Source organism: Pituophis catenifer, unplaced genomic scaffold, assembly GCF_029215685.1.
Source record: "Pituophis catenifer annectens isolate HBS135680 unplaced genomic scaffold, rPitCat1.0.hap2 SCAF_2, whole genome shotgun sequence".
Classification (NCBI taxonomy): domain Eukaryota; kingdom Metazoa; phylum Chordata; class Lepidosauria; order Squamata; family Colubridae; genus Pituophis; species Pituophis catenifer.
The window spans coordinates 34,857,858-34,884,059 of NW_027256882.1; the positions used below are offsets into that span (position 1 = coordinate 34,857,858).

At 43.4% G+C, this 26,202-nt stretch overlaps 1 protein-coding gene across 1 annotated transcript; it reads right to left on the bottom strand.

The window, feature by feature from the left end:
• Positions 1-1,977: 1,977 nt before the first annotated feature.
• AIF1 (allograft inflammatory factor 1) lies at positions 1,978-25,725 on the bottom strand. The gene is made up of 6 exons (XM_070933401.1): positions 25,658-25,725; positions 20,075-20,136; positions 12,958-13,024; positions 11,373-11,414; positions 6,155-6,317; positions 1,978-2,793 (listed from the first exon to the last, which is right to left on the bottom strand). Exons 1-6 carry the CDS (start codon positions 25,668-25,670, stop codon positions 2,709-2,711), a joined length of 432 nt encoding a protein of 143 aa, XP_070789502.1. The 5' UTR covers positions 25,671-25,725; the 3' UTR covers positions 1,978-2,708.
• Positions 25,726-26,202: the final 477 nt, after the last annotated feature.

Here is a 26,202-nt window from a genome sequence, read left to right on the forward strand (position 1 = left end):
GGGATCAAACGTGTCATCAGTCTTGAATCTCTTTGTGCCCACAAGGGATCTATTTCCAGCTCTCCTTGAATTCCGCTGACTTTTACCTACCGCTAATTTGCTTTGGCTGTTAGTAGTTCAGATTCTTGTAGGGAGTTTATCCTTGCAATAAAACTTTACATGCATATAATACAGAAAATTTTAGAATGTGCCGAGATGAGCAAACTAATGTATGAGATAAATGAGAAAGAGGATTCGGAATACTGTACAGTGTGGGGACTTTGATATAATTGGATGGAAAATCGCATAAAGAAGGGATAAGAGATAGTGTAAATATTAGAATAAATGGGTAAATTATGAGACACTATAGTAAAAGAATGTATCCAATTTGTATATAAATTAAGACTGTCTAACTCATTTCATTTGTATTGTGCTAGAATATAATTCAATAAAAAATTATTAAAAAAAAACTTTACATGCATTTGAATTGCCTGGATTGCCTGATTTTTCCGGCTCTTGACAACAGGGGTCCTTGATTTACAACCACAACTGAACCTGGAATTTTGACTATAGGTTGTGGCCATTGTTAAGTAGGTCACCGTGTGATTTGACTTGATTTTATGACCATTTTTATTGAGTCACCATGCAGGGGTGGGTTCTACTTACCTTTACTACCAGATTGCATCGCTCTCGTGTGCTCTTATGCGCATGCGCAGATCACCTATGATGACGTCTGGGTAAGCGGGCGGAGCCTCCTGCCGGTTTTACTACCGGTTCTTGCAAACCGGTCCGAACTGGGGGCAACCCACCACTGTCACCATGGTGTTAAGCGAACCAGGTGGTCATTAAGTGAATGCAGCACATCCAATGTTGGTTTTTCTGCTGGAAAATGGCAAAAACTATTGCCAATTGCAATCATGTGATTGCAGGATGCCACAACCGGTGTGGGATGCTATAACTGGGTGTGTATGTGGGGGGAAGCACAGACATAACTGGTGGTAAGTAGCCTTTTGAAGTTTGGCGTAACTTTTCCCAAAGGTGCTTTTCCAAAAGGCAATTGGACTTTCTTGGTTTTTTTCCTTGAAAACATTTTGCTTCTTATCTAAGAAGCTTCTTCAGTTCTTGGAGGAGAAGCAAAACATTTTTAAAGGAAAAAAAACCCAGTCCAGTTGCCTTTTGAAAAAGCATCTTTGGGACAACTATGACCTAGGTGATTGAGAATCTAACAGAATAACAGAGTTGGAAGGGACCTTGGAGGTCTTCTAGTCCAACCCCCTGCTCAAGCAGGAAACCCTATACCAGGGCTGTCAAACTCGTGGCCCGCAGGCCGGATGCGTCACGCGCTGGCCACGCCCACACCTGGTTTAGTGAAGGGGAAAAAAGTCCCGATATGTTACTTGACACTGCGGGTTTTACACCCCTACCTTATACCTTGGTGGTATAAGGTATCAAGAGCCTTGGTGGTACAGGGGTTTAAGGCACCCTGTTATTAAGCTTATTAAGACCAGCTGCCTGCAATTACTGCAGGGTTCGAATCTCGCCAAGGCTCAAGGTTGACTCAGCCTTCCATCCTTTCTAAGGTAGGTGAAATGAGGACCCAGTTTGTGGGGGCAATAAGCTGACTTTGTATAAATATACAAAAGGATGAAGGCTATTGCTTAGCGCATTGTAAGCCGCCCTGAGTCTTCGGAGAAGGGCATCATATAAATCAAATTAAAAAAAAAAAATACCATTTTGCAAAAATGATTATCCAATCTTCTTAAAATCTTCCAGTGTTGGAGCATTCACAACTTCTGGAGGCAACTTGTTCCACTGATTAATTGTTCTAACTGTCAGGAAATTTCTCCTTAGTTTTAGGTGGCTTCTCTCTTTGCTCCAGATGTTTCCACAGACATCTATTGCAACTTTGAACTGGTCGTAAGTCGAGGACTAACTGGACACGGAATTTGCTGGGAACCGAAGTCTAATAAATGTCACAGGTACTAGGCTGGGAAAGACTTTGATGAATTAGCCAGTAAGTAAAAGTTTATTCCCCTGGCATCAGAATGGGGAACTTAGTCCAATAAAAAGAAGAAGAAAAAAACACTGGGCTCTTAGGAGAGAGAAGGAACAAAGCTTTGCTTTGGCAGAAGAGAGAAAAAAAGACAATATTAGAGACATTATTTATTTTTAAAATGTGCAATTATTGCATTTACCTCCTTCCTCCAGCCCTGTGCTGGAACAGGTAGTCCTTAACTTAATGACCACGACTGAACCCAACATTTCTGTGGCTAAGCAAGACATTTTGTGAAGTGAATTTTGCCCTGTTTTTACCACCTTTCTTTCCACCGTTGTTAAGCGAATCGCTGCAGTTAAGATAGTTAACATGGTTGTTAAGTGAACCTGCCTTCCCCCTTGACTTTGCTTGTCAGAAGGTCGCAAAAGGAGATCGCATGACACTGCAACCATCATAACTATGAGTGAGTGTGAATTTTGATCACGTGACCATGGGGGGGGGATGCTGCAACGGTCGTAAGTGTGAAAGACGATAATAAAGACACTTTTTTCAGTGCTATTGTAACTTCGAACGGTCACTAAATGAACTGTTGTAAGTCGAGGACTACCTGTATACTCTGTGTATATGTGTGTGTGCATGAAAAAGAGAGAGAGAGAGAGGGAGGGAGGGAGAGAGAGAGGAGAGAAAGAGAGTGAGACTGTATAATTCTTCTTTCTTCTATTCTTGGGGATGGTTAAGGAAGATCTGCCACTGTTTTCTTTGGAGCAGGCCCAGTTGGAAGCTCTTCCTTCTCTTTCATTTTTTCGTACATCAGAATTCTGCAGAAAAAAAAAAAGGAATTCACAAAAGGTGCCCTTCGTTTTCCCCGAGTCTCTTCCTCTTCGAAACATGTTTATTACAACTTCATTACAAAAGGAATAATAGGTGTGTTTGTGTGTTTAAATAACTGTGTGTGTTTAAATAGCATCCGAGAATCGTTGCTAACCTATTCACCTCAGAGGTCTATCCACACATTCCTATCTTCTGCAGAGGCCTCTTTTTAAAACCTGCTCTACTTTTGGCCAGTTCAAATGCTAGCTTGGTAGAAATCATGCCAACTTGAGAAATGACTGGGCCGCTGAACTACAACGACCATCAGTCCTAGCCATCATGATCCACAGTGAGGGATAATAACAGAATAGCAGAGTTGGGACATTGGAGATCTTCTACTCCAACCCCCTCTCAGCTCTATCTCTCGAGTCAAACGAACCCAACAAGAAAACGCAGCAGGCATTTAGATGAGAGGCAATGCTGACCGTGACATCAAAAGGACGCTGAGCTCGAACGTTTCAAAATTGGCGCTACGAGCGTTCGCCTCGTAGCGCCTTTTATAACTCTAGGTTTATTATCCCTCCCTTCCGTAGTTTAGTGTAATTGCGCAGACGCCCTCAGCTGGCTTGCTTCTATTCTGGCCCCTCCTCTCCGGGTTGTCAGCTTCCCAGCAATGTTCTCCGGCGGCTGTAGCGCGTCTTGGCTTCGTTTGCGCACCCCATTCCATCCAATTTCTGTCCACAGCACCTCAGTCCCTGTCCTAACCCCGGCGCTCGCCAGCCCCAGGGTCGACCACCTGCCTACCGTGCCACCACCACCTATTATGTGCGTATCTATATTTCCCAATATGTTTCTCCCGACTTCGCCATCCCAGCCACGTATTGTCGAGCAGGATTTCGGGCTCGACACCCCCTGCTCAAGCAGGAGACCCTATACCCGTGATGGCGAACCTATGGCATGTGAGTCATCGCCCAGCTCAGATCCACGGCGCATGTGTTTGCGCCTCCCGCTGGCCAGCTGGTCTTTGGGTCTCTGCCACGCATGCGCGGGGGGCGGAGTGCACATTGGGGGGGCACATACCCATGCATGGGGGCGCATGCATGGGGGTGCATGTGGAGGGTGCGTGCATGTGGGGGAGACAGGGCGCATACAGGGGGCGCACACGCATTGTATTTTGGGGGTTTGAGCGTGGGTGTGTGTCACTGCGTTATGTGTTTGTCAGCCGAGCGTCCATTCTGAGCGTTACGGTAGCCTGCCAGAGAACTTTATCACGTATCTATAGCAACAGAGATAAGACTAGTCTTGTGAAACTTTAAGTTACTGCGCATGTCTACATTCTTTCTTTTCTAACTTCCTGATTTATTACTTCCTTTGTTCGTCTGTGTGATAAGCTGCCGATAAAGATGTAGTTAGCTAGTTTTTTTTCTATTTTTATAATAAAATCTTTATTAGAATATATATATTTAGGTTTTTCTTTCTTTAAAGTATACAGTATGGAAAACAAGATCCATCCGTCTCTAATTAAGTGCAATTACCCCAGGGGGAAAACGAGGCTGATTTACGCTTCGACAGTGTGTGCTTTCGCTCTTTGGGCACTCGGTCCAGAAAATGTTAGCCATCAGTGCTCTATACCATTTCAAACAAATGGCTGTCCAATCTCTTCTTAAAAACCTTCAGTGATGAAACACCTACAATTTCTGAAGGAAAGCCATTCCACTGGTTAATTGTTCTCATTGTCTTGAAATTCCTTAAATTCTAGGTTGCTTCTTTCCTTGATGGTTTCCATCCATTGTTTCTTCTCCTGCCTCTGGTGCTTTGGAAAATAGGTTGACCCACTCTTCTTTATGGTAGCCCCTCAAATACTAGAACACTGCTATCATGTCATGCTTAGACCTTTTTACTAGGTTAGACAAACCTGATTCCTGCAACCATTCTTCATATTAGCCTCCATCCCCCTAATCATCTTTGTTGCTCTTCTCTGCACTCTTTCCCAGTTCCCAACATCTTTTTTATATTGTGGCAATCAAAACTGGATGCAGTATTCTAAGTGTGGCCTTACTGAGGCTTTATAAACTGGTATTAACACTTCATGTGATCTTGATTCTATCCCTCCGTTAATGCAGCCTAGGATTGCATTGGCTTCTTTGGCAGCTGCAGCACACTGGTGGCTCATATTTAAGTTACTGCTATTGAGCCAGGTTTTACTTATTCTATACCTGTACATTTGGTTTTTCTTGCCTTAATGTGAAACATTACTTTTCTCATCTTTGAATTTCATTTTGTTACATAGGGCCCAGTATTCAAGTCTGTCAAGATCCTTCTGAATCGTGAACCTATCTTTTGGAGTGTTGGCTATTCCTACCAGCTTGGTATTGTCTGCAAGTTTGATGAGTTTCTCATCTAAATAGTTTATGTAGTGGGCCTAAAACAGAACCTTAGAACAGAACCACTGCTTACTTCCCTCTATGTAGACGTGGTTTCATTCAGGACTACATATTGAATGTGGTTTGTCAGCCAGTTACAAATCCATCTGGTGGTGATGCTGTCTATCCCAAGGGGGGCTTGGGGTGCACCCGGAGGCTGCAGTTAGCCCAGAATGCGGCCGCGCGGGGGATTATGGGAGCGACGGGGCGCTCACATATGACACCTCTCCTGCGCAAGCTGCACTGGCTTCCTGTGGTCTTCTGGGTGCGCTTCAAGGTGTTGATGACCACCTTTAAAGCGCTCCATGGCTTAGGGCCGGGGTATCTGCGAGACCGCCTTCTGCCGCCAATAGCCTCCCACCGACCGGTTCGCTCGCACAGAGAGGGCTTCCTCAGGGTGCCGTCGGCCAGACAGTGCCAGCTGGCGACCCCCAGGGGGAGAACCTTCTCTGTGGCAGCACCTGCCCTCTGGAATGACCTACCCCCTGAGATACACACGATATCAGACCTCCGCACTTTTCGTTGGGCCCTGAAAACACACTTATTCCATCTAGCCGGGCTGGCTTGATCCCATCCTCTCAGTTTTAATTGAATTCGGTTTTAATTGGGTTGTTTTAAATTTTGGGCTGAAATTATTTAATTGTTTTTTAAACTGTTTTTAAATTTTATATGCTATGTTTTATCTCGGCTGTACACCGCCCTGAGTCCCGCAGGAGAAGGGCGGTATAGAAATAAAATAAAATAAATAAATAAAATAAATCCCACTTTCTAACTTAATAAGAAGCACCGTAGATTGTGGTCTACTTTGTCAAATGCCTTACTGAAATCCAAATATACAATGTTCATAGGACTTCTCTGGTCCCCTAGCTTATTGCATATTGTAAACCGCCCAGAGTTACCTTGTGATAAAATGAGAGGTTAATACATTTAATAAATAAATACCTACATTTTAAGGATAGCTGATCGCTTTCCCAACATCATAGCGACAAAGTCACGGTAATTGATGGTTTCACTCATCCCTCCTGTGACTTCAGTGATCATTTTTTTCAGTTCTAGGTGGGTCTTGGCTGCACCCAACTTTTCCAACATCCGCTTCAGAGCCATGATATCTTCAAGGAACAAGAGGAACAAGAATGAACCACAATAAAAAGGAAGATTAAATGGCATACAAGACACACCAGATTCTAAGAAAATATAGGATAGGATAAGATGGAGAGGATAGGATAGGGCAGGATAGGATAGGATAGGATAGGATAGGATAGATAGGAGACGATACAATACGATACAATTTATTTGGCCAAGTGTGATTAGACACACAAGGAATTTGTCTCAGATGCAGAAGCTCTCAGTGTACATACAAAACAACAGAGTAATAATAATCAACAATTATTATTGATAATAATCAATGGTAATAATAATCAATGACACCAATGAAGGGATAGAGAAGATGAAAAGAATAATAATACTACAGCCAGACAAAATAGATATAAAACGGTACTGTGGGGATTAGGTGTTCATCAGAGTGATGACATGAGAGGAAAAAAACCACCCCTGTGACTAGTTGTTTTGGCACATAATGCCCTATAGTGGAGGGGGGGCCACGGTGGCTCACGTGGTGAGATGCTGGGCCTGCGCACCGCTTAGGTTGGTGGCTCGATTCCCGTGAGCGAATAAACAGGCAGTGGTGAAATTCACATTTTTTTTACTACCAGTTCTGTGGGAGTGGTGTGGCTTGGTGGGCGTGGCCTGATGGGCGTGGCAGGGGAAGGAAACTGCAAAATCTCCATTCCCACCCCACTCTGGGGCCAGCCAGAGGTGGTATTTGCTGGTTCTTCGAACTACTCAAAATTTCCGCTACTGGTTCTCCAGAACCTGTCAGAATCTGCTGGATTTTACCCCTGCATGTAGGGACAAGAAAGGAGCCTCCCCCATTGCTTACTGGCATTCAGGCGTGCCACGGGTAAAAGATAACACCGCTCGAAAAAAAAATTAATTTCACAGAGGCAGCTAGCCCCCTCGGTGATCCCTGGCTAACACGTGCTATACACTAAAAAAAAAACCAAAACAGCAACCCTATAGCAGCATCCCGAGGAGAGGAATTGAAACAGGTTATGTCCAGGACCATGGTTTATGTCCATGACTATGGTGAGTCACTTAACGACCGCAGCAAAAAAAGTCATAAAATTGGGTCAGACACGTGATGTTCCACTTAACAATCAGCAAGGCTTAACAACTGTAATTCTGGGCTTAGTTACCATCATAAGCCGAGGGCTATTGATAAATTTTACAAATTGGTTGAACTAATATGCAAGCTCCACCTAGATCTGGGGTGTCAAACTAAAGGCTCAGATCTGGCCTGCGGGGCTGCCCTGGAAACAGTGAAGGACTGGCCCGCAGTGCCTCTGCCAGTGGAAACGGAGTTCGGAGGGTTGCAGGATGCCGTTCCAGCCAAAATCAGAGCTTGTAAGGGCCATGCGTGCCCCCTGAGCTCCATTATCACTGGCAAAAAGTTGCAGGAGGCTGTCCCAGCCGAAAACGGAGCTTGGGAGCCTGTTTTCGCTGGCAGAGTGCTCAGGCCCCCACAGGCGCCCCTGACACGAGTGACCTCGAGCTGCCCATGCTCACCCGCCCACCCACCCCCCTCCGAGGTCAAACACAATCCTGATGTGGCCCTCAATGAAATCGAGTTTGAGACCCCTGACCTAGAGGAATTGAGTCCAAACGGCAGCTTGGTTTCCCAGCACAGCTTGTGTTTTCAAACATTTTCATCCAAATGAGGTCTAAAAAGAATGGCAAATTAAGTCCCAACTCTCACGAATCAATAAAGTGTGACTAGGCCGTAAGGCAAGAACTGGATTTGTTAATTTCCAATATGGGGAACACATGCAAGAGAAGCTGTTTATTCAGCACACTGGAGAATGAAGTTAGTCAAACTAATATATATATGTTTTCTGAGGTTTTCATGGGTGTTTGTATGTAGGTCTTTGGTTATTCGGGTTTTCTCCCGCGTAAAATTGGAAGTGTCTTGGCGACGTTTCGACGAAGTCTCATTCGTCATCTTCAGACTGGTGTTTTCGGCTTCGTGCTTCTAGGAGCAATGTGTGATCACAGCTGTTTCTTCCTTTTAACTGCCAGTGGGGGTGTGAACTGATTGGGTGGGAGCTTGGCTGTGTTCTGATTGGGTGGAGGTGTGTTTTGATTGGTTGGGGGCTTGGCTGTGCTCTGATTGGATGGGGGGGTGACTGTGCTCTGATTGGATGGGGGTGGACAACCACACAGGATGTCACCACCACACATCCACACAAAAAGCAAACTCAAACCCACACCGATGGTGAGGCACGACCACAAACCAGAAGCCAGACCACAGCCGCATCATTAGCCACTTTAAACCCCTCCAATCCATACATGAAGCAAACTGACACCCACTATGAAGATGTGGCATGACCACGAACGTGAAGCCAAACAACAGCAACGCAGCTCACCTGCTCAAATCCCCCTGCAACTCAGACTAACCCGAGCACAACCAAGCCCCCACCCAAACAGAACACACCCCCATCCAATCAGAGCACAGCCAACCCCACCCAATCAGTGCACAGCCAAGCCCCCAACCAATCAAAACACACCTCCATCCAATCAGAACACAGCCAAGCTCCCACCCAATCAGTTCACACCCCCACTGGCAGTTAAAAGGAAGAAACAGCTGTGATCACACATTGCTCCTAGAAGCACGAAGCCGAAAACACCAGTCTGAAGATGACGAATGAGACTTCGTCGAAACGTCGCCAAGACACTTCCAATTTTACGCGGGAGAAAACCCGAATAACCAAAGACCTATATATCTATCTATATCTATATCTATATCTATATCTATATCTATATCTATATCTATATCTATATCTATATCTATATCTATATCTATATCTATATTTATTTATTTAGGGACCATAGTTATGACGGCACTGAAAAAAAAATAACTTATGATTGGTTTTCACACTTCGACCATTGTGGCATTCCCCATGGTCATGTGATCAAAATTTGGACACCTGGCAACTGGCCTGCACCTATGGTGGTTGTAGTGTCCTGGGATCAAAATCAACTTTTATAATAATAAAATGTCATAATAACATTGGTTGGTATGGTGGGCTTTTGGCTGCTCTTTTCCTTTGTGTATACAGCCTTCCAGAGTTGTTGGATACGAGATGGGCAGCAAATAACATTTCTAAACAAACAAGTAAACAAACACACACAGCTACATAAACAATGCCCCTCACACCAGTGGTGAAATCCAATTTTTTTTACTATCGGTTCTGTGGGCATGGCTTGGTGGGTGTGGTGTGGCTTGGTGGGCATGGCTTGGTGGGTGTGGCTGGGGAAGGATATTGCAAAATCTCCATTCCCACCCCACGCCAGGGGAAGGATACTGCAAAATCTCCATTCCCTCCCCACTCCTGGGGGAAGGATATTGCAAAATCTCCATTCCCACCCCACTCTGGGGCCAGCCAGAGGTGGTATTTGACGGTTCTCTGAACTACTCAAAATTTCTGCTACCGGTTCTCCAGAATCTGTCAGAACCTGCTGGATTTCACCACTGCCTCACACCTTTCATTTTAGCCCTCAAATAACAGAGTTGGAAGGGATCTTGGAGGTCTTCTAGTCCAACCCCCTGCTTAGGCAGGAAACCCTACACCACTTCAGACAAATGGTTATCCAACATCTTCTTAATAACTTCCAGTGTTGGAGCATTCACAACTTCTGGAGGCAAGTTGTTCCACTGATTCATTGTTCTAATTGTCAGGAAATATGTGAAAATATTAAGTGTTCATAAATGTGTAGCACAGAGATTAAAATGCTGGTTTAGGACTGGGGAGACCCAGATTTTAAATCCACTGTCACCCATGGGAATTGGATGATTTTCGAGCTAATTTCACAGGGTTATTCTATTCTATTCTATTCTATTCTATTCTATTCTATTCTATTCTATTCTATTCTATTCTATTCTATTCTACTCACATGGTATTTTTTTGTAGCCCTTTTTTCCCCCAGGCCTTTCCAATTTTTGCCTTGTTAATCTTAACTTCTGGTTTGTTTTTTGTTTTTTTGTTTTTGACTGATTTTAATTCTTTGGTTTTTATTTTGTTACATTTGTAACAAAATAGTTTTATTGCTGACTTTTGTAGTTTAAGCAATTTGGCTTTTGAAAGCAAGATGTTTTGGGGTGGGTTTTTTTTTGCTTTTTCTCTTTAACTGTATGATGCTTGCAGGTCTCTTCATGTATATAAATGCAAAATAAATTTCTATAATGTTGCCAGAAAAAAATGACATGGATGCAAACATGGAAGACATGACGAATGAAGCTTGACATGGAGGAAACGTATTTTATTAGTAACAAGAACGATGGATAAAGCAGGATATTTGAGGACTTCATTTTTTAAATTTTTTTAAAATAAGCTTTATTAGAATTTTGAAAACAAAATAAAAAACTAATAAAAAGTAATACTTAGACTGAAAATAGAGGAAAAAAGAAAAAGAATAAAGACAAGAATGCAAAAATCAAAGAATTATAAAGAAACGGCTTCTAGTTTTTTAATAGCAGTTATAAGTATAAATATAAATTAACCTGTTCTTTTAAAATTGTGATAGAAATGGATTTGATCCAACCCCTATTTCCTGAATTAAGGTTTGGATTAGAATATAGCATTCTAATTCTACACCTCCAGATTTAGCAACATAGCAGACCAAAATGCCTATTCATACGTATATTTTTTAATGAGTTTAGAAATGTTTAAGAGCACATATGTTTGACTATACTTTAAATATTTAAAAACTGAAGATGTAAAGGCTGTTTTTACAAAACAGCAGATTGATGAAGAAATAATATCAAATGGAAATTGCAAAGATTGACCAGTTCGTTTTTATGCTAATTTTCTAAATCTACATTTTTATGGATGAGGTGAAAATTTCATTTTTAAACTGGTGATTAATTTTAAATATCTTGGCTGAGAATTGGAGGATTTGTAGGGGAGTGTAAGAGAGAAAACAATCTTAGCATATTTCTGTGTGGCTATTTATGGTCTGGATTGTTCACGGAGCAGAAAGATTATGGTGCATATAGAATAATATTTCTGTATCGATTAGTGTGTATCTTATCTATCGGTAACACTTACCTATATCACCTTGTGCATTGAGATCAAATTCCATGTACTTCTCTGCAAAAGAAAGCAGGCCAGCAGCACATTATAAGTCTATCCAATCCATCATAAATTCCAATTTTGAGGAATTGAGATACCAGGCATAAGAAACCAGGAGCCAGGATAGAATTCAAAAGCGTTGTGAGCTTATTCCATGTTACCTATACACAAGAATCTGATCTACTAATGGTCAGTGCAAAACAGCACCAGATAAGAGTCAACTGACTTCATGGGGTCTGTGGGTGTGGATTTAGGTCACTTTCAGGGGCATAAGGATTCCAGACTGATGAGCCAGACTGGCATAGCCTGTTCATCTCCTACATGGGGAGTGCCCCAAAGATGCTTTTCTAAAAGGCAACTGGACTTTCTTGGGTTTTTTTGTTTGAAAAGGTTTCACTTCTCATCCAGGAAGCTTCTTCAGTTCTAACTGAATGGTGGGGAATGGAAAGATTTATATTCTTTTCAAAAAAAAAAATTAAAAATTTTAAAAATACAAATAATACAAACCTAGTACATATACATCTAAATACAAAAAAGAAAGAAAAAAGAAAAAGGAAAAAAAATATTACAGTGCACCCCTGCCCCCCGGAGATCATTTCCCCCCCTATATTTCTTCGTCTATAACAACTAAAAGATATATAAAATATTCCAATTGTTCCCTTATCCCTTCCAAAACAACATATATTCTTGAGTAGATTTATTCTCTTTGCCTTCCACCAACACTGATTTTATAAAATCCCCCCATATTTCATTATAATTGTTTGCTTTGATCATCCCATTTTTAAAATTTAATTTCTGTTGTTAATTTATCATTTGTTGCCATACTCCATTATACAGAAGGATTTATATTCTTTGCAGTCATCTGATTGTTAGTTCTCTCAGAGTCATTGAGGCCATTTGGAGGTTTATCTGTATCCTCAGGGTCCCCTGAGTCAGAATGTGAGTGGAGCAGGGGTGAAATCCAAAATTTTTTCCTACCAGTTCTGTGGGCGTGGCTTGGTGGCGGTGGCAGGGGAAGGATATTGCGAAATCTCCATTCCCACCCCACTCCAGGGGAAGGATACTGCAAAATCCCCATTCTCTCTCTTCCTGGGGGAAGGATATTGCAAAATCTCCATTCCCAACCCACTCCAGGGGAAGGATACTGCAAAATCCCCATTCCCTCTCTTCCTGGGGGAAGAATACTGCAAAATCTCCATTCCCACCCCACTCTGGGGCCAGCCAGAGGTGGTATTTGCCGGTTCTCCAAACTACTCAAAATTTCCGCTACCAGTTCCCCAGAACCTGTTAGAACCTGCTGGATTTCACCCCTGGTGTGGAGCCTTCTTGGGACTGCTGAAAGGACGCATTGTAGACAGGAGTTAGGTGGTGGCGTACCCCTCCCTCTCTCTGTTGAAAGAGGATTTTTCAATTTTAACATAGATGGCCTCTTGGAACCCTCTTTCTGACCCTCTCATCATTGAAGAAATTTGGAGTAGATCTATTCTACTCTGCCAAACTGCAATATCGTATCCCATCCTACCCTTTCCATTACTTCAGGTCCGTCACCAATGTCACTCACTTTTAAATAGTTCTAGTTTTTCAGCGAGGTCTTCATCTGTGCTGTATTTGGGGCTCTCCATGAATTCCTGTAGAAGACCGGGGAGAAAAAAAAGAGTTTATAAGAGTGGGGTACAACACACAGAAAGCAAAGAGGCAGTTTGAGGGTGAGAATAGCATTCAATATGTCCTAATGGGAAAATGGCGGCCTATCTTAAGACCCATCCGGTATTTGAGCAGTTGCCACAAAGAGAAGGGGGAGTCAACTCATTTTCCAGAGCACCAGAAGGCAGGACAAAAAATAATGGATGGGAACTAATCAAGGAGAGAAGCAATCTGGAATTAAGGAGAAACTTCCTGACAGGGAGGACAATTAACTACTGGAACAAGTTGTCTTCAGAAATTGTGGGCATTTCATCACTGGAGGTTTTTAAGAAGAGAGTGGACAGTCACTTGTCTGAAATGGTATAGGCTGGTCTCTTGCTTGAGCAGAGGGGTGGAATAGGAGACCTCCAAGGTCTCTTCCAGCTTTATTCTGATGGATTGAACCTGTTAAGACCATGAAGACCCAATTCCATTCATACTTAATTGGGAGTAATTTTGATTTAATAGTACTCTGATACAGTGTTTCTCAATCTTGGCACCTCTAAGCTGTGTGGACTTCAACTCCCAGAATTCCCCAGCCAGCATGACTCCCAGAATTCTGGGAATTGATATCCACAAAGCTTAAAGTTGCCAAGGCTGAGAAATGTTGCTTTAGTAGATGCAAAAGATATGGTGGGTTGGGTATGTTTCTTAGGCAAGACCACCCTCTTTGCATTCTGAATGAAGTGGAAAAAATACTGAGTAAAAGTTGTAATATGGTGATTTAAATGTGTTTTTCTGCTCCAAAATGGCATGGATTCCTTTTACTTACCTCGGATTAAGGCTGAATTATTGATTTCCCCATCAAAGTTTCCATTAGATCCATTAGCCTTTCATATGAAGAGGAAGGGATCAGCTTCCAGATTTTCAAAGATATCTCAAGTGTATATATTTTGATTTTTGAAATGTCTTTGGATATTAGTAGCTCGGGTTGATAGTTATATTGTTGGTTTGAGTTCCGAGCTTGGCGATTTGGTTGCAAACAACGTAAAGCGCACTGAAGACGTCTCCTTGAAGGGGGACGAAATGTTTGCAACCAAATCGCTAAGCTCGGAGCTCAAACAAACAACATATTTTGACTTTTATTATTAAGCAGAACAGGAGTAATTTTGGCTACCAACCTGTAGGAGTTTAGCTAGTGGTGGGATTCAAATAATTTAACAACTGGTTCTCTGCCCTAATGACCAGCTTGGTGGGCATGGCCAGGGTGTGTGACAGCAGCACTCAGCCTCCCTGCAGCCTCCTGGGAGCAAAAATGGGCCGTGGGGGGTGCCACACACCCTCACGACCCATTTTGGGCTTAGTAGGCCTCCCTGCAGCCTCCTGGGAGCAAAAATGGGCCGCGGGGGGGGGGCTGTGCCACTCCCCTGCACCCTGTTTTGGGCCTAGTAGGTCTCCTCCTGTTTTGGGCCTAGTAGGCCTCCCAGGTAGTAGGCTACCTGGGAGCCAAAATAGAGTGTGTGGGGCTCCAAGAAAAGGGTGAGGCAGGAAGGGGTGGGGCCAGCCAGCAATTTAACAATTGGTTTGCCCGAACTGGTTGAATCCCACCACTGGGTTTAGCTAAGAAAGCTATTATTTGATTCCTTTGAAAATACGGCGAGTGCTTGGTTCTAATTTCATTCAGTTATTTTTCTTGATTTAATTGCAGCAAGATATATTGGAACGACTTTGGGGTTAAGTCTTACATTTGATCCCGATTCCCATAAGGACCTCGGTCCTTTGTGATTACAGTAATTTAAGATTGGCAGATAAAAGACTTTTTGGGGAGAACCTAGGCAGGAAAAAGATATTAATATTTAACACAACTGGTCATTAAAAATTCTTTTAAAGTTTTGAGAGGCTTCAGAAAGAATTTAAAAATGGCCAGTCACAATATATCCAATTAAAACATTGTTGATATTCCAATGCAGCCAGCTGCATTGCCAGCTGCTGAAATCACTGGCTGTGTTACAAAAGGTCTTGGTGCAGAGATGAAATCCTTGGTGCAGGGGAGAAATCTGACAGGTTCTGGAGAATCGATAGCGGAAAATTTGAGCAGTTCGGAGAACCGGCAAATACCACCTCTGGCTGGCCCCAGAGTGGGGTGGGCATGGAGATTTTGCAATATCCTTCCCCTGGAGTGGGGTGGGAATGGGGATTTTGCAGTATCCTTCCCCTGCCATGCTCGCCACGCCACGCCACACCCACCAAACCACGCCCACAGAACTGGTAGAGAAAAATGTTGGATTTCACCCCTGTCTTGGTGGTATCTAAATGTATAGGGAGGGTCATCTGGGGCAGAAGGGGGGGGTCTAGGACAACTCATCATGGCCAATTTGCCGCAGCTGACTCACCCAGGTACAACAGTTACTCCCATATCGAAGAAATGGTGGAATAAAATCACTAAAGAAAGGATGCAAAAGGAAGGATACAATGAAATGCGAATGGCAAACATTAAAGTTGTTTAGTTATTTTAAATAATTAAATTGAATTGTTGAACTGTCTTGCAGTATGTTGTCCCATGGTGAGTTGGCTGCAGTGAGTTGTCCCATTTCGGGGGCAGGGAGTTCGAACAAGTAAAAATGGAGAGTGTGATCATATAATGAAAGCCTTGAGGCTTGAATAACCTGGTCACAGCTGCCATCTTAAATTTTTGACCCCTTTGAATATAAAATTGCATTATTATATACATTAAGATGTATCTTGTTCTATTTTAATGTTAATCTCTCACCTGCCTGCCTGCTTGCCTGCCTGCCTACCTACCTACCTATCTAGCTATCTAGCTATCTATCCACCCATCTCTCTCTCTCTCTTTCTCTCTCCACCTATCCACCTTCCCATCCATCCATCCATCCCTCCCTCCCTCCCTCCATCCATGCATCCCTACTCCCACCCACCCACCCATCCATCTACCTGCCTATCCATCTATCTATACATCCATGCATCCATTCATCCACCCGTCCATCCATCCATCCACCCACCTACCTGTCTATCTATCTATCCATCCATGCATGCATCCATGCATCCATCCATCCACTCACCCACCCACCTATCCATCTATCGATCTATACATCCATGCATCCATACACCCACCCATCCACCTACCTACCTATCCATCCATCTGTCTATACATCCATGCATCCATCCATCCATCCACTCACCCACCCACCCACCTACCTACCCACCCACCTACCTATCCATCTATCTATACATCCATGCATCCATCCATGTATCCATACACCCACTCGCCCACCTATCTACTTATCCATCTATCTATATATCTATATTAGTTCGATTTATATTAGTTTGATTTATATATGCCGCCCTTCTCCGGAGACTCAGGGCGGCTTACAATGCATTAAGCAACAGCCTTCATACTTTTTTTGTATATACCTGCTTAGTAGGGCTTTTTGGGCCCCCCTGAGCGGTGTTCTATTTTATACAAAGTCAGTTTATTGCCCCCACAAACCGGGTCCTCATTTTACCCACCTCGGAAGGATGGAAGGCTGAGTCAACCTTGAGCCAGTGAGATTTGATCTGCTGATCTGCTGAACTAGCAGTCAGCTGAAGTAGCTGCAGTACAGCACTCTAACCACTGCGCCACCTTGGCTCCATCCATCCATGCATCCATACACCCACCCATCCACCTACCTACCTACCTATCCATCTATCTATACATGCATCCATCCATCCATCCACTTGTCTATCCATCCACCCACTCACCCACCTAGCTATTTATCTATATATCCATCCATCCATCCATCCACTCACCCACCCACCTACCTACCCACCTACCTATTCATCTATCTATACATCCATGCATCCACCCACCTACCTATCTGTCTATCTATCCATCCACCCGTCCATCCATCCATCCATCCATCCATCCATCCATCCATCCATCCATCCATCCATTCACCCACCCACCCACCCATTCATCTATCCATCCATGCATCCATCCACCTACCTACCTATCTACCTACCTACCTATCCATCTATCTAATTTATCTATCTGATCATCTTCCTTATACTTTAGCAAGTGAAACAATCAAAATATTATTAGGAAATCAGATTGAAGTGGGCTGTCATGACAAAATTATTTTTACTCTTTTTAACAAGTATCATTGCTATTTTCTGCTGATGTTCTTGGTGATGGTGAACATAGATGAGCTATTTTCAAGGCAGATGCATTTCTGAATATATCCCAACTTTTCCAGTGAAGGCCGTACATTAAAGTTCTGTCATTGCTGAAGGCGATGGGGAATCTGGGAAGGAAAACTCTCTGAAATGATGACTGACCCAACAGCTCACAGGTTGTCTAGTGTTATAATCTATTTTAGCCACTAGGGGGCAGATAAACTATAAGGTTAGGGAGCATGTTGGGCCGGGGGCAAACTAGAATTTCAACAGGGTTGGGTGGGTGAGACTTGGTTTTATTGCTAGCATACATCTTTGATAATAAAAAGTTACTTATTTATTTTGTGGAAAAATGTTGCAGTGGAAGAGCCAGTCTTTCTAATGCTGGAGGAAAGACATTTCATAGACATGTAGTCCTGAGTACATCTTTTTTTTTTTGGGCAGTTTTTTGCTCTGATATTTGTCACCAAAAAAATTAAACAGTGTATCCTTCTTTCCCTCCTCAATCCTCCTTTCCAATTGTCCATATCTCCTTTGACTTGTTGGAAAAGCTATTGCCAGATTCCTCCTGATTTTCAGCCCCCATGGGTTACTTTCAGGGGTGGGCTTCTAAATTTTAGCAAGGGGTTCTCTGCCTGGTTGCTGGGTGGGCGTGGCCATGGTGGGCGTGGCCTAGTCAGCCTCCTGCACCATGGCGGTTGGGGGGGGGCGTTTTTGCCCTCCCCGGGCTCCGGAGGCTTTCCTCGAGCCTCCTGGAGGGCAAAAACGGCCTCCCCAGGCTCCAGAGGCCCTGCGCTTACGGGCCCATTTCCGGCCTTCCTGAACTTCCGGTAGGCCCGTTTTTCACCCTCCCCAAGCCTCCGCACTTACCTGCATCCAAAACGGGCCACATGGGGACTCCTAGGAGGGGCGGGGCAGGGTGGGCGGGGCCAGCCAGGAGTGGGATTTGGGGGTTCTCTGAACTGCACAGAATCTTAGCTAGAGGTTCTCCTGAACCCCTGCGAACCCCCAGCAGCCCACCCCTGGTTACTTCACTACCGTTCTTCTCTTACAATGTTCTTAACATTACAGTAGCATTCTTACTGTAAAATGAAACCTGGTAATGACAGGATGGTGGATAAAGATCTTTATATGCTGGTCACTGTAGACTGTGGAAGTTGAGATTTTAAGCAACAGCGTTTCTTGGTTTGCAATCTGTTATTTGAATCTCTCTGTTCATGTATTTACTAATGGGATTATTACACCAGTCATTGAAATGCAATATGGGACCTAAGGATGACCTTTGTTTCCCCTACATTTTAATCCAATGCTGCAACTTTGGACATTAGATAACTGGATGAAATCCACAGTATCTGGTTTGCTGAAATTTAGAAAAACAGGTTATCTCCAGATTGAATTATGTGTGTTTGTGTGTATATAATAAATAAACATAAAACTGATATAAGAATCTGTTCCTGAGTTTGCTGAAGCAATATAGTGATAAGGTAATTATTCAGAGTTACAATAAATTGGAGTAGGTCAGATATAGTGCCAATTGGCAAAAAGGCTTTGATAGTGGCAGGTAAAAATTTAGTTTTTGTTCATTGATTGGAATGTCTTAATTATGACCCTGTTTAGTGGATAAGAACAGTTCAATACATATCACCAGGATAAAACAGAGTGTTAAAAGATGGGTAAATATAATCTTAAATGTGTGCGGAAGAACTAATGTAATAAAAATGAATTTTGCAATCAAGACGAATATATATTTATTTGAGAAGCAGAATCTATTTGGGTTGGGTCAAAGTCTTGCAGGGAGCTTCAGTGGCTGAGTGAGGGGATTAGAACCCAGGCCTTCTCACTCCTAGTTCAACACCTTCACCACTAGATCTTGGGCCAATCCTCTGTCTCAGGCCAAAAATCACTTTCATGACTGAAGATAGACTTGAACCTGACCTGAGTCACAATTCCTGTGTTTGCAGCCTATTTCGCCATAGTTAATCACGGATATTACTCAACTAACTTTGTTTCCTGGGTTCACACACATGAATTGTTCAGGCAAGGTGAGCATCTCTCACGAGGTTCAAAAACAGTGTTTCTCAACCTTAGCAAATCTCTATGGAGATTCTCAGTCATCCAGGTCATGGTTGTCCCAAAGGTGCTTTTTTCAAGAGGCCACTGGACTTTCTGGTTTTTCTTTGAAGGCGTTTCACTTCTCAACCAAGAAGGTTCTTCAGTTCTGACTGGATCAGAGATGGGTTTCAGCAGGTTCTGACCAGTTCTGGAGAACTGGTAGTGGAAATTTTAAGTAGTTCAGAGAACCGGTAAATACTACCTTTGACTGGTCCCGCCCCCATCTATTCTCTGCCTCCTGAGTCCCAGCTGATCAGGAGGAAATGGGAATTTTGCAGTATCCTTCCCCTGGAGTGGGTTGGGAATGGAGATTTTACAGTATCCTTCCCCTGCCACGCCCACCAAGCCTTGTTTTTCTTTGAAGATGTTTCTGTTCTCATCCAAGAAGCTTCTTCAGCTTTGACTGGATGGTGGGGAATGGAAGGATTTATACTCCTTGCAGATTTATATTCCTTGCAATAACGACCAGCTGTCTGCAAGGAGTATAAATCCTTCCATTCCCCACCATCCAGTCAGAGCTGAAGTAGCTTCTTGGATGAGAAGCGAAACGTCTTCCAAGAAAAACCAGAAAGTCCAGCCACCTCTTGAAAAAAAACCACACCTTTGGGTCAACCTTGGCCACTTTAAGATGTCTGGACTTCAACTCCCAGAATTCCCCGTCCACTGGGAGTTGAAGTCCACACATCTTAAAGTGGGCAGGGTTGAGAGACACTGCTGAAAAATGATTGGTGGGTAGCGTGTGGTGTAAACACAAACTTGAATCTTACCTTGTTGAGGGAATCTAACAATTCCTCCTGTTGGACCTTCAATGCCCCATAGGCCTTTCCTCCTAAGGGAAGGAGAAAACATTAACAGTTGTCTGCATGTCTGTGCCTTCCTTCCTACATGTTCCTCTGGGTCTTATCCTGTATTTACAGTTCCCCTTTTAGTGGCAGTTTCTTGATGAAAAACGGGTGAGATCTTCCTCTCCTTGGGTTTTGGTTTACTGTAGATGTTGGGCAATCAAAGAGGAACTGAACCAAATATTCTGACTCAGTGTTTTTTTTTTTTTTATGTCGCTCCTCACCCTCAATAGCGAAGAGGAAAAGGGAAAGCTGAAGAGAGTCACAGGTCGTCCTCGACTTACGACCACAATGGAGCCCCCGGTGTTTTTTGTCATTAAGTTTTTGTCATTTGTTCGATGAGTTTTGTCACATTTTACAATATTTCTTGCCCCAGTTGTTAAGTGAATCAATTCTTCGCTCAGTTAGTAACATGGTTGTTAAGCGAATCTGGCTTTCCCCGTTGACTTTGCTTGTCAGAAGATCGCAAAAGGGGGGGGGGTCACATGACCACAGGGCAGCGCAACTATCGTAAATACGAACCAGTTGCCAAGCACTTGAATTTTGATCACATGACTACGCAGATGCCGCAAAGGTGGTAATTGTGAAATACAACCAGATAACAATCTTACAACTAAATCCTAAGTCACTTGATTCAGTGACTAAATGGCTCAGAGCCAGGTTATCTTCGAGACCGCCTTCTGCCACATAGCTCCCAGTGACCGGTAAGATCCCACAGAGTTGGTCTCCTCCGGGTCCCGTCAGCTAAACAATGTCAGCTGGCGGGCCCGCGGGGGAGGGCCTTCTCTGTGGCTGCCCCAGCTCTCTGGAACCAGTTACCTCCTGAGGTCCAGACCATCCCCACCCTATTGGCCTTCCGAAAAGTGGTGAAGACCTGGCTTTTCCGGCAGGCCTGGGGCCGTTGATCTCGCTCTTGTGATCTGGCGAGATCCGGCCATGAATGGCGTGAATGAGTTTTTAATGTTTTTCATGTTTTTAATTTTTAAATGTTTTTTATAATGATTTTTTAAAATGTATTGTGAGCCGCCCTGAGTCTTCAGAGAGAGGCGGCATATAAATTAAATAATTAAATTAAATTAAATTAAATTAAATTATTAAATAAATTAAATGAACTGTTGTAAGCCGAGAACTACCTGGATTGGGATAGGGAGGCTATGGCTGCAGTGGAAAAAGCTGACATAGCAACGTTGGCCAGGGAAGGAAAAACAGGAATTCAGGTCTTGCAAAAAATAATGCATCCGCTTAAAAGACTTTTTCTTTTCTTTTTTTTTTGGGTACTAAGAATGGCAAACTTCCACATTCACGAGTAATTTTTGTTGTTTCAAAATATCTGCCCACAAACAAGAAAAGAAGGTACTGGTGACCAGCATGGCCGTCGGTCCTTAAAGGTAGCCCGCAGATGAGAAGCACCAACAAGAAGTGAGTACTTGCGCTGCCTTCGTTGTGAGCAGAGGTGGGTTCAACCTATACCTATCAGTCTCCTTCTTTGAGTTGACATGCTGGAAAACAAAATAAAAGAAATTCCTTCCTTCCTTCCTTCCTTCCTTCCTTCCTTCCTTCCTTCCTTCCTTCCTTCCTTCCTTCACTCCACTCCACTCCACTCCACTCCACTCCACTCCACTCCACTCCACTCCACTCCACTGAGGCTCTGTGCATAGACTTCTTCATGCTATTCTGAGAACATTATGGAAGTGCTGACTTTTATGTTTCATAACTTGAACGGGAACACAAATGCTGACCATTGGATTACTTGTTTTATTTTCAGTTTAGCTCAACATTTCAAATATTTAAATTCAAGTTTGAGTTCTGGATGCTGGTGATACCAGCAGGGCCACTGCTATGTTTTTTCCTTCCTTTTCACTGTGTCAAACCTATTTCAGAACATTGCCTGCTTTAGGGTAGAATATTCATTTTCAGCAATTACCCCACTAACACTTGGTGATCAGAGGTGGGTTTCAGCAGGTTCTGACTGTCAGGACGCTGATTAATCCCATTCTGCTTTTGGGTAATCGCACCTTGATTTAGAGACGTGGATCATGGCATTTTCCTTGTGTATACTTTTGTAAGAAAATAAACCCCGAAGATATTTTTTCTAAGAATAAACTCATTTATTTGTTATAAAGAAAATAAAACATCTGACTATCTAAAATAATTACATTTTGGCAACGTTCCTGCCAGCTACCTCTCAGCAGCCGGACTTCTTTGGCAAGAGAACAAAGAAAGAGTGTGAAGTAGAAAGAAAGAATGCGGACATGCGTAGTTAACTTACTGATAACAAAATTGGCAAGCTACGGAAAGTCTTAAAGTCCAAAAATATGAGCTCATCTGGTAAATACATAAACGCAGTGACACTGAGCAGTTTTAGAGAGTTTCCACTGCTCTAGTGGAAATTTTGAGTAGTTCGGAGAACCGGTAGTAAAAATTCTGACTGGCCCCGCCCCCATCTATTCTCTGCCTCCCAAGTCCCAGCTGATCGGGAGGAAATGGGGATTTTGCAGTATCCTTCCCTGGAGTAGGGTGGAAATGGAGATTTTACAGTAACCTTCTCCTGCCATGCCCACCAAGCCATGCCACACCCACCAAGCCACGCCCACAGAACCGGTAGTAAAAACATTTGAAACCCACCACTGTTGGTGATATGTTCAAAGGAAACCTTGAGCCTCCAGGAGAAAACTTGGAGAAAACATTACCTCTTTAGGGGGATCTCTTGGCCATCCACCCCATACAAACAATAAAAGAGAGAAGGCAAAAGCTAGAAAGTCAGAAACAAGAGTTTTGCGCTAAGGCAGAGACAGAAATTACAGAACCCCCAACCTGCAGCTAGCTAACTGAAAGTTGTGGGGTGTCTCTCTTTGGAGACTGAAAGACCTTATCATTTTGTACTTTCTGCGAGACATGACTGGACACATAATTAAAGAGCAAACCTGTCAAGGAGAGAACGAAGTTTAAAAATAAGTTAATATATGCAAAATTAAGTTTCATTCTTGTCCTTGATCACACAGTCTCCTTTTGGTAGAACGTACAGTAGAGGCCAAAATTGTGGAAACCTTTTTGGGAAAAGTGTATTTTTGAGGTTTGATGGCTAATAACACCACTTTTTTTTTTGGAGTTTCAAGATAATCATATTCCACTGCTGGAATGGCCTGGGAATAGCCCAGACTTTAACTTAACCCAATTGAAAATCTATCGAACCGACGAAAGAAACTTGTTAGTCAGAAGCGACCTAGCAATAAAACCCAGTTAACGGAAGCAATCATTCGATCTTGGTTTCACATTAGAACAGCTGCAGAACTAAAAAACTTGGTTCACTCCATGGGAAGACGTTGTAAGGCTGTCATTCGTGCTAAAGGTTACCCAACTAAGTATTAACTGACCTGGTGATAATTTTTATATATCTCGTTTTTTCTATGGTGATAATTTTTGTAGATCTCGTTTTTTTTCTACGCGTTTCACTTTTCTTCTTTTTACTGTAACTGCTATTCTAACAGCAAATCCTTCATAAAAGTTATTGCATGACATTCTTGATTAAATTATCTTTCCATTGATATATAATTTTAGGGTACTACTTTCCCCCCAAAAAAAGTGGTGTTATTAGCTAGTTTTAGAAAATACACTTTTCCCAAAAGGTTTCCACAATTTTGGCCACTACTGTATTTGCTGACCTGCCACACAACAGGCAGTGCTGGATTACTTCATCCCCCCTGATTGTAAGGCTTCCTTAACAATCCGTACAATGAAGACTATTCAAATAAGTCAAATTGACAACCGCAACGGTGTCGTTGAAGCTCTGTTATCTGACATGTTGACTTTTTTGACCACATCCTGCAGATCCCCCCCCCTTTCCTGCTTTTCAAGCTGGGACTGTCGCCGCGCCTTGGTCGGGAGACTTTTGACCAGTAGCTTGTTCTAACTAACAGGATATCATTGTCGGCTTATTAGCTGAGTTCCCAGCAAAGATTTATAAAGATTCAGAATAAAGCTGGAAAAGGGAGGTCTTGTAGTCCCAACCCCCTGCTCAAGCAGGAGACCCCATACCATTTCAGACAAATGGCTGTCCAATCTCTTCAAAAAAACCTCCAGTGATGAAGTACCCACAACTTGTGAAGGGAAAGCTGTTCCATTGGTGGATTGTCCCAGTGGTGGGATTCAAATAATTTAACAACCGGTTCTCTGCCCTAATGACCAGCTGGGTAGGCGTGGCTCAGTGGTCATGTGACCGTGTGGGCGTGGCCAACTCAACATCACTCACGTCAATGGGTGCTTTGCCTTAGCTGTTACAATGTAATAAGTGCTAACCAGAGAGGCAGTTTCTGTAAGCAGGGCAATAAAGATTAGGCTAGAAACAACACCAGAATGTTTCCTTCCTTACAGGATTAGCCCTCTAAAATGGAAAAAAACCAAATGAGATTTCTTCCAACAACCGGTTCTCTGAACTGCTTAGAAAGTTAACAACCGGTTCTCCCGAATAGGTGCAAACTGGCTGAATCCCACCACTGGATTGTCCTCACTGTTAGGAAGTTTCTCCTTAGTTCTAGGTTGCTTCTCTCCTTGCTTAGTTTCCATCCATTGCTTCTTGTCCTTGCCTTCAGGTGCTTTGGAAAAATAAGTTGACTCCCTCTTTCTTTTGTGGCAGCCCCTCAAATACTGGAATAGTGCTATCGTGTCTTCCTTAACTACAAAACTCCTGCAACCGTTCTTCATAAGTCTTAGTCTCTTGGCTTGTAAGCCTTACGCTTGCAAAAAAAAAAAAAATCTGTTCATCAGATCAAGGCGTTGATAAGAACTCCTCCAGCCCTTGCTCAGCTAAAGCTCTGCAGGCCATCTGGGAACCCTCCTTATCTAGAAGCAGTGGTGGGATTCAGCCAGTTCGCACCACTTCGGGAGAACCGATTGTTGATTTTCTGAGCAGTTTGGTGAACTGGTTGTTAGAAGAAATCATTAGGGCAGAGAACTGGTTGTTAAAGAGCCTTGGTAGCACAGGGGTTTAAGGCACCCTGTTATTAAGCTGGTTATTAAGACCAGCTGCCTGCAATTACTGCAGGGTTCGAATCTCGCCAAGGCTCAAGGTTGACTCAGCCTTCCATCCTTTCAAAGGTAGGTAAATTGAGGACCCAGTTGTGGGGGCAATAAGCTGACTTTGTATAAATATACAAAAGGATGAAGGCTATTGCTGAGCACATTGTAAGCCGCCCTGAGTCTCCAGAGAAGGGCGGCATATAAATCAAATTAAAAAAAAAATTATTTGAATCCCACCACTGCCTAGAAGCCTTTGGGGGTCTCCTGTTAACCTCCTTTCACAACCCAAAGTTGTCTCCTCCCGTGGTCCTACTTGGGAAAACCTATCCGAATTCTCTTTTCACCCTGTCTTCAGTGCCTTCCACTCCCTGCCTCTCCTCTTAGGTCCCTCTGGTTCTCTGGCTGTTACTAATTTCCCAACGCTACTCTCTTTCTCAACTCCAAGTTGCAAGAGTTGCTTCCCTAAAGACACGACCCCAAACCAGCTGGTACCTTGTGGATTCATCGGCTTGCTCGCGCCTTTGCCTTGTCTTCCAAGGGGTTCCTCCGGATTCCGATACACAGAAACACACGGCTCTGCTCAGCGCTGCCACGCCACGCCACTCCCCGTGTTCCCCTCACTCGAGCGTCCTTTTCGTGTAGACAGCACTGTGCACAGGCATATATATATATGAAGTGGCTACTTCCTTTTTTTATGCTCAGAGAAACCACAGTTCATTGGCGTGCACCCGTCGCATGGGTAGAAGAAGGCTTAATGTTTCGGGAAGCCTCGTGTTGCAGAGAACCGTTTTGTGTGTGTGAGTTTGTGGGGAGGTGGGGGGGGGAGGCTGGAAATGACAGGCCCACCCTTTGTGCAGAGGGAGCAGGTGGAAACTGGAGGCAAGGCTGGGGTGAAGGAGGGTTGAGGGAGGGATGGGGAAGGGGGGGCCAACGTTCCCAGCAGCTGCCAAGCTTAACAGATCTTTTCAGATTTGAAGCATCTCAAGTTATTATGCTGTGGAAATATGCATTGGCTCATTCTTAGCCACTGCTTCGGG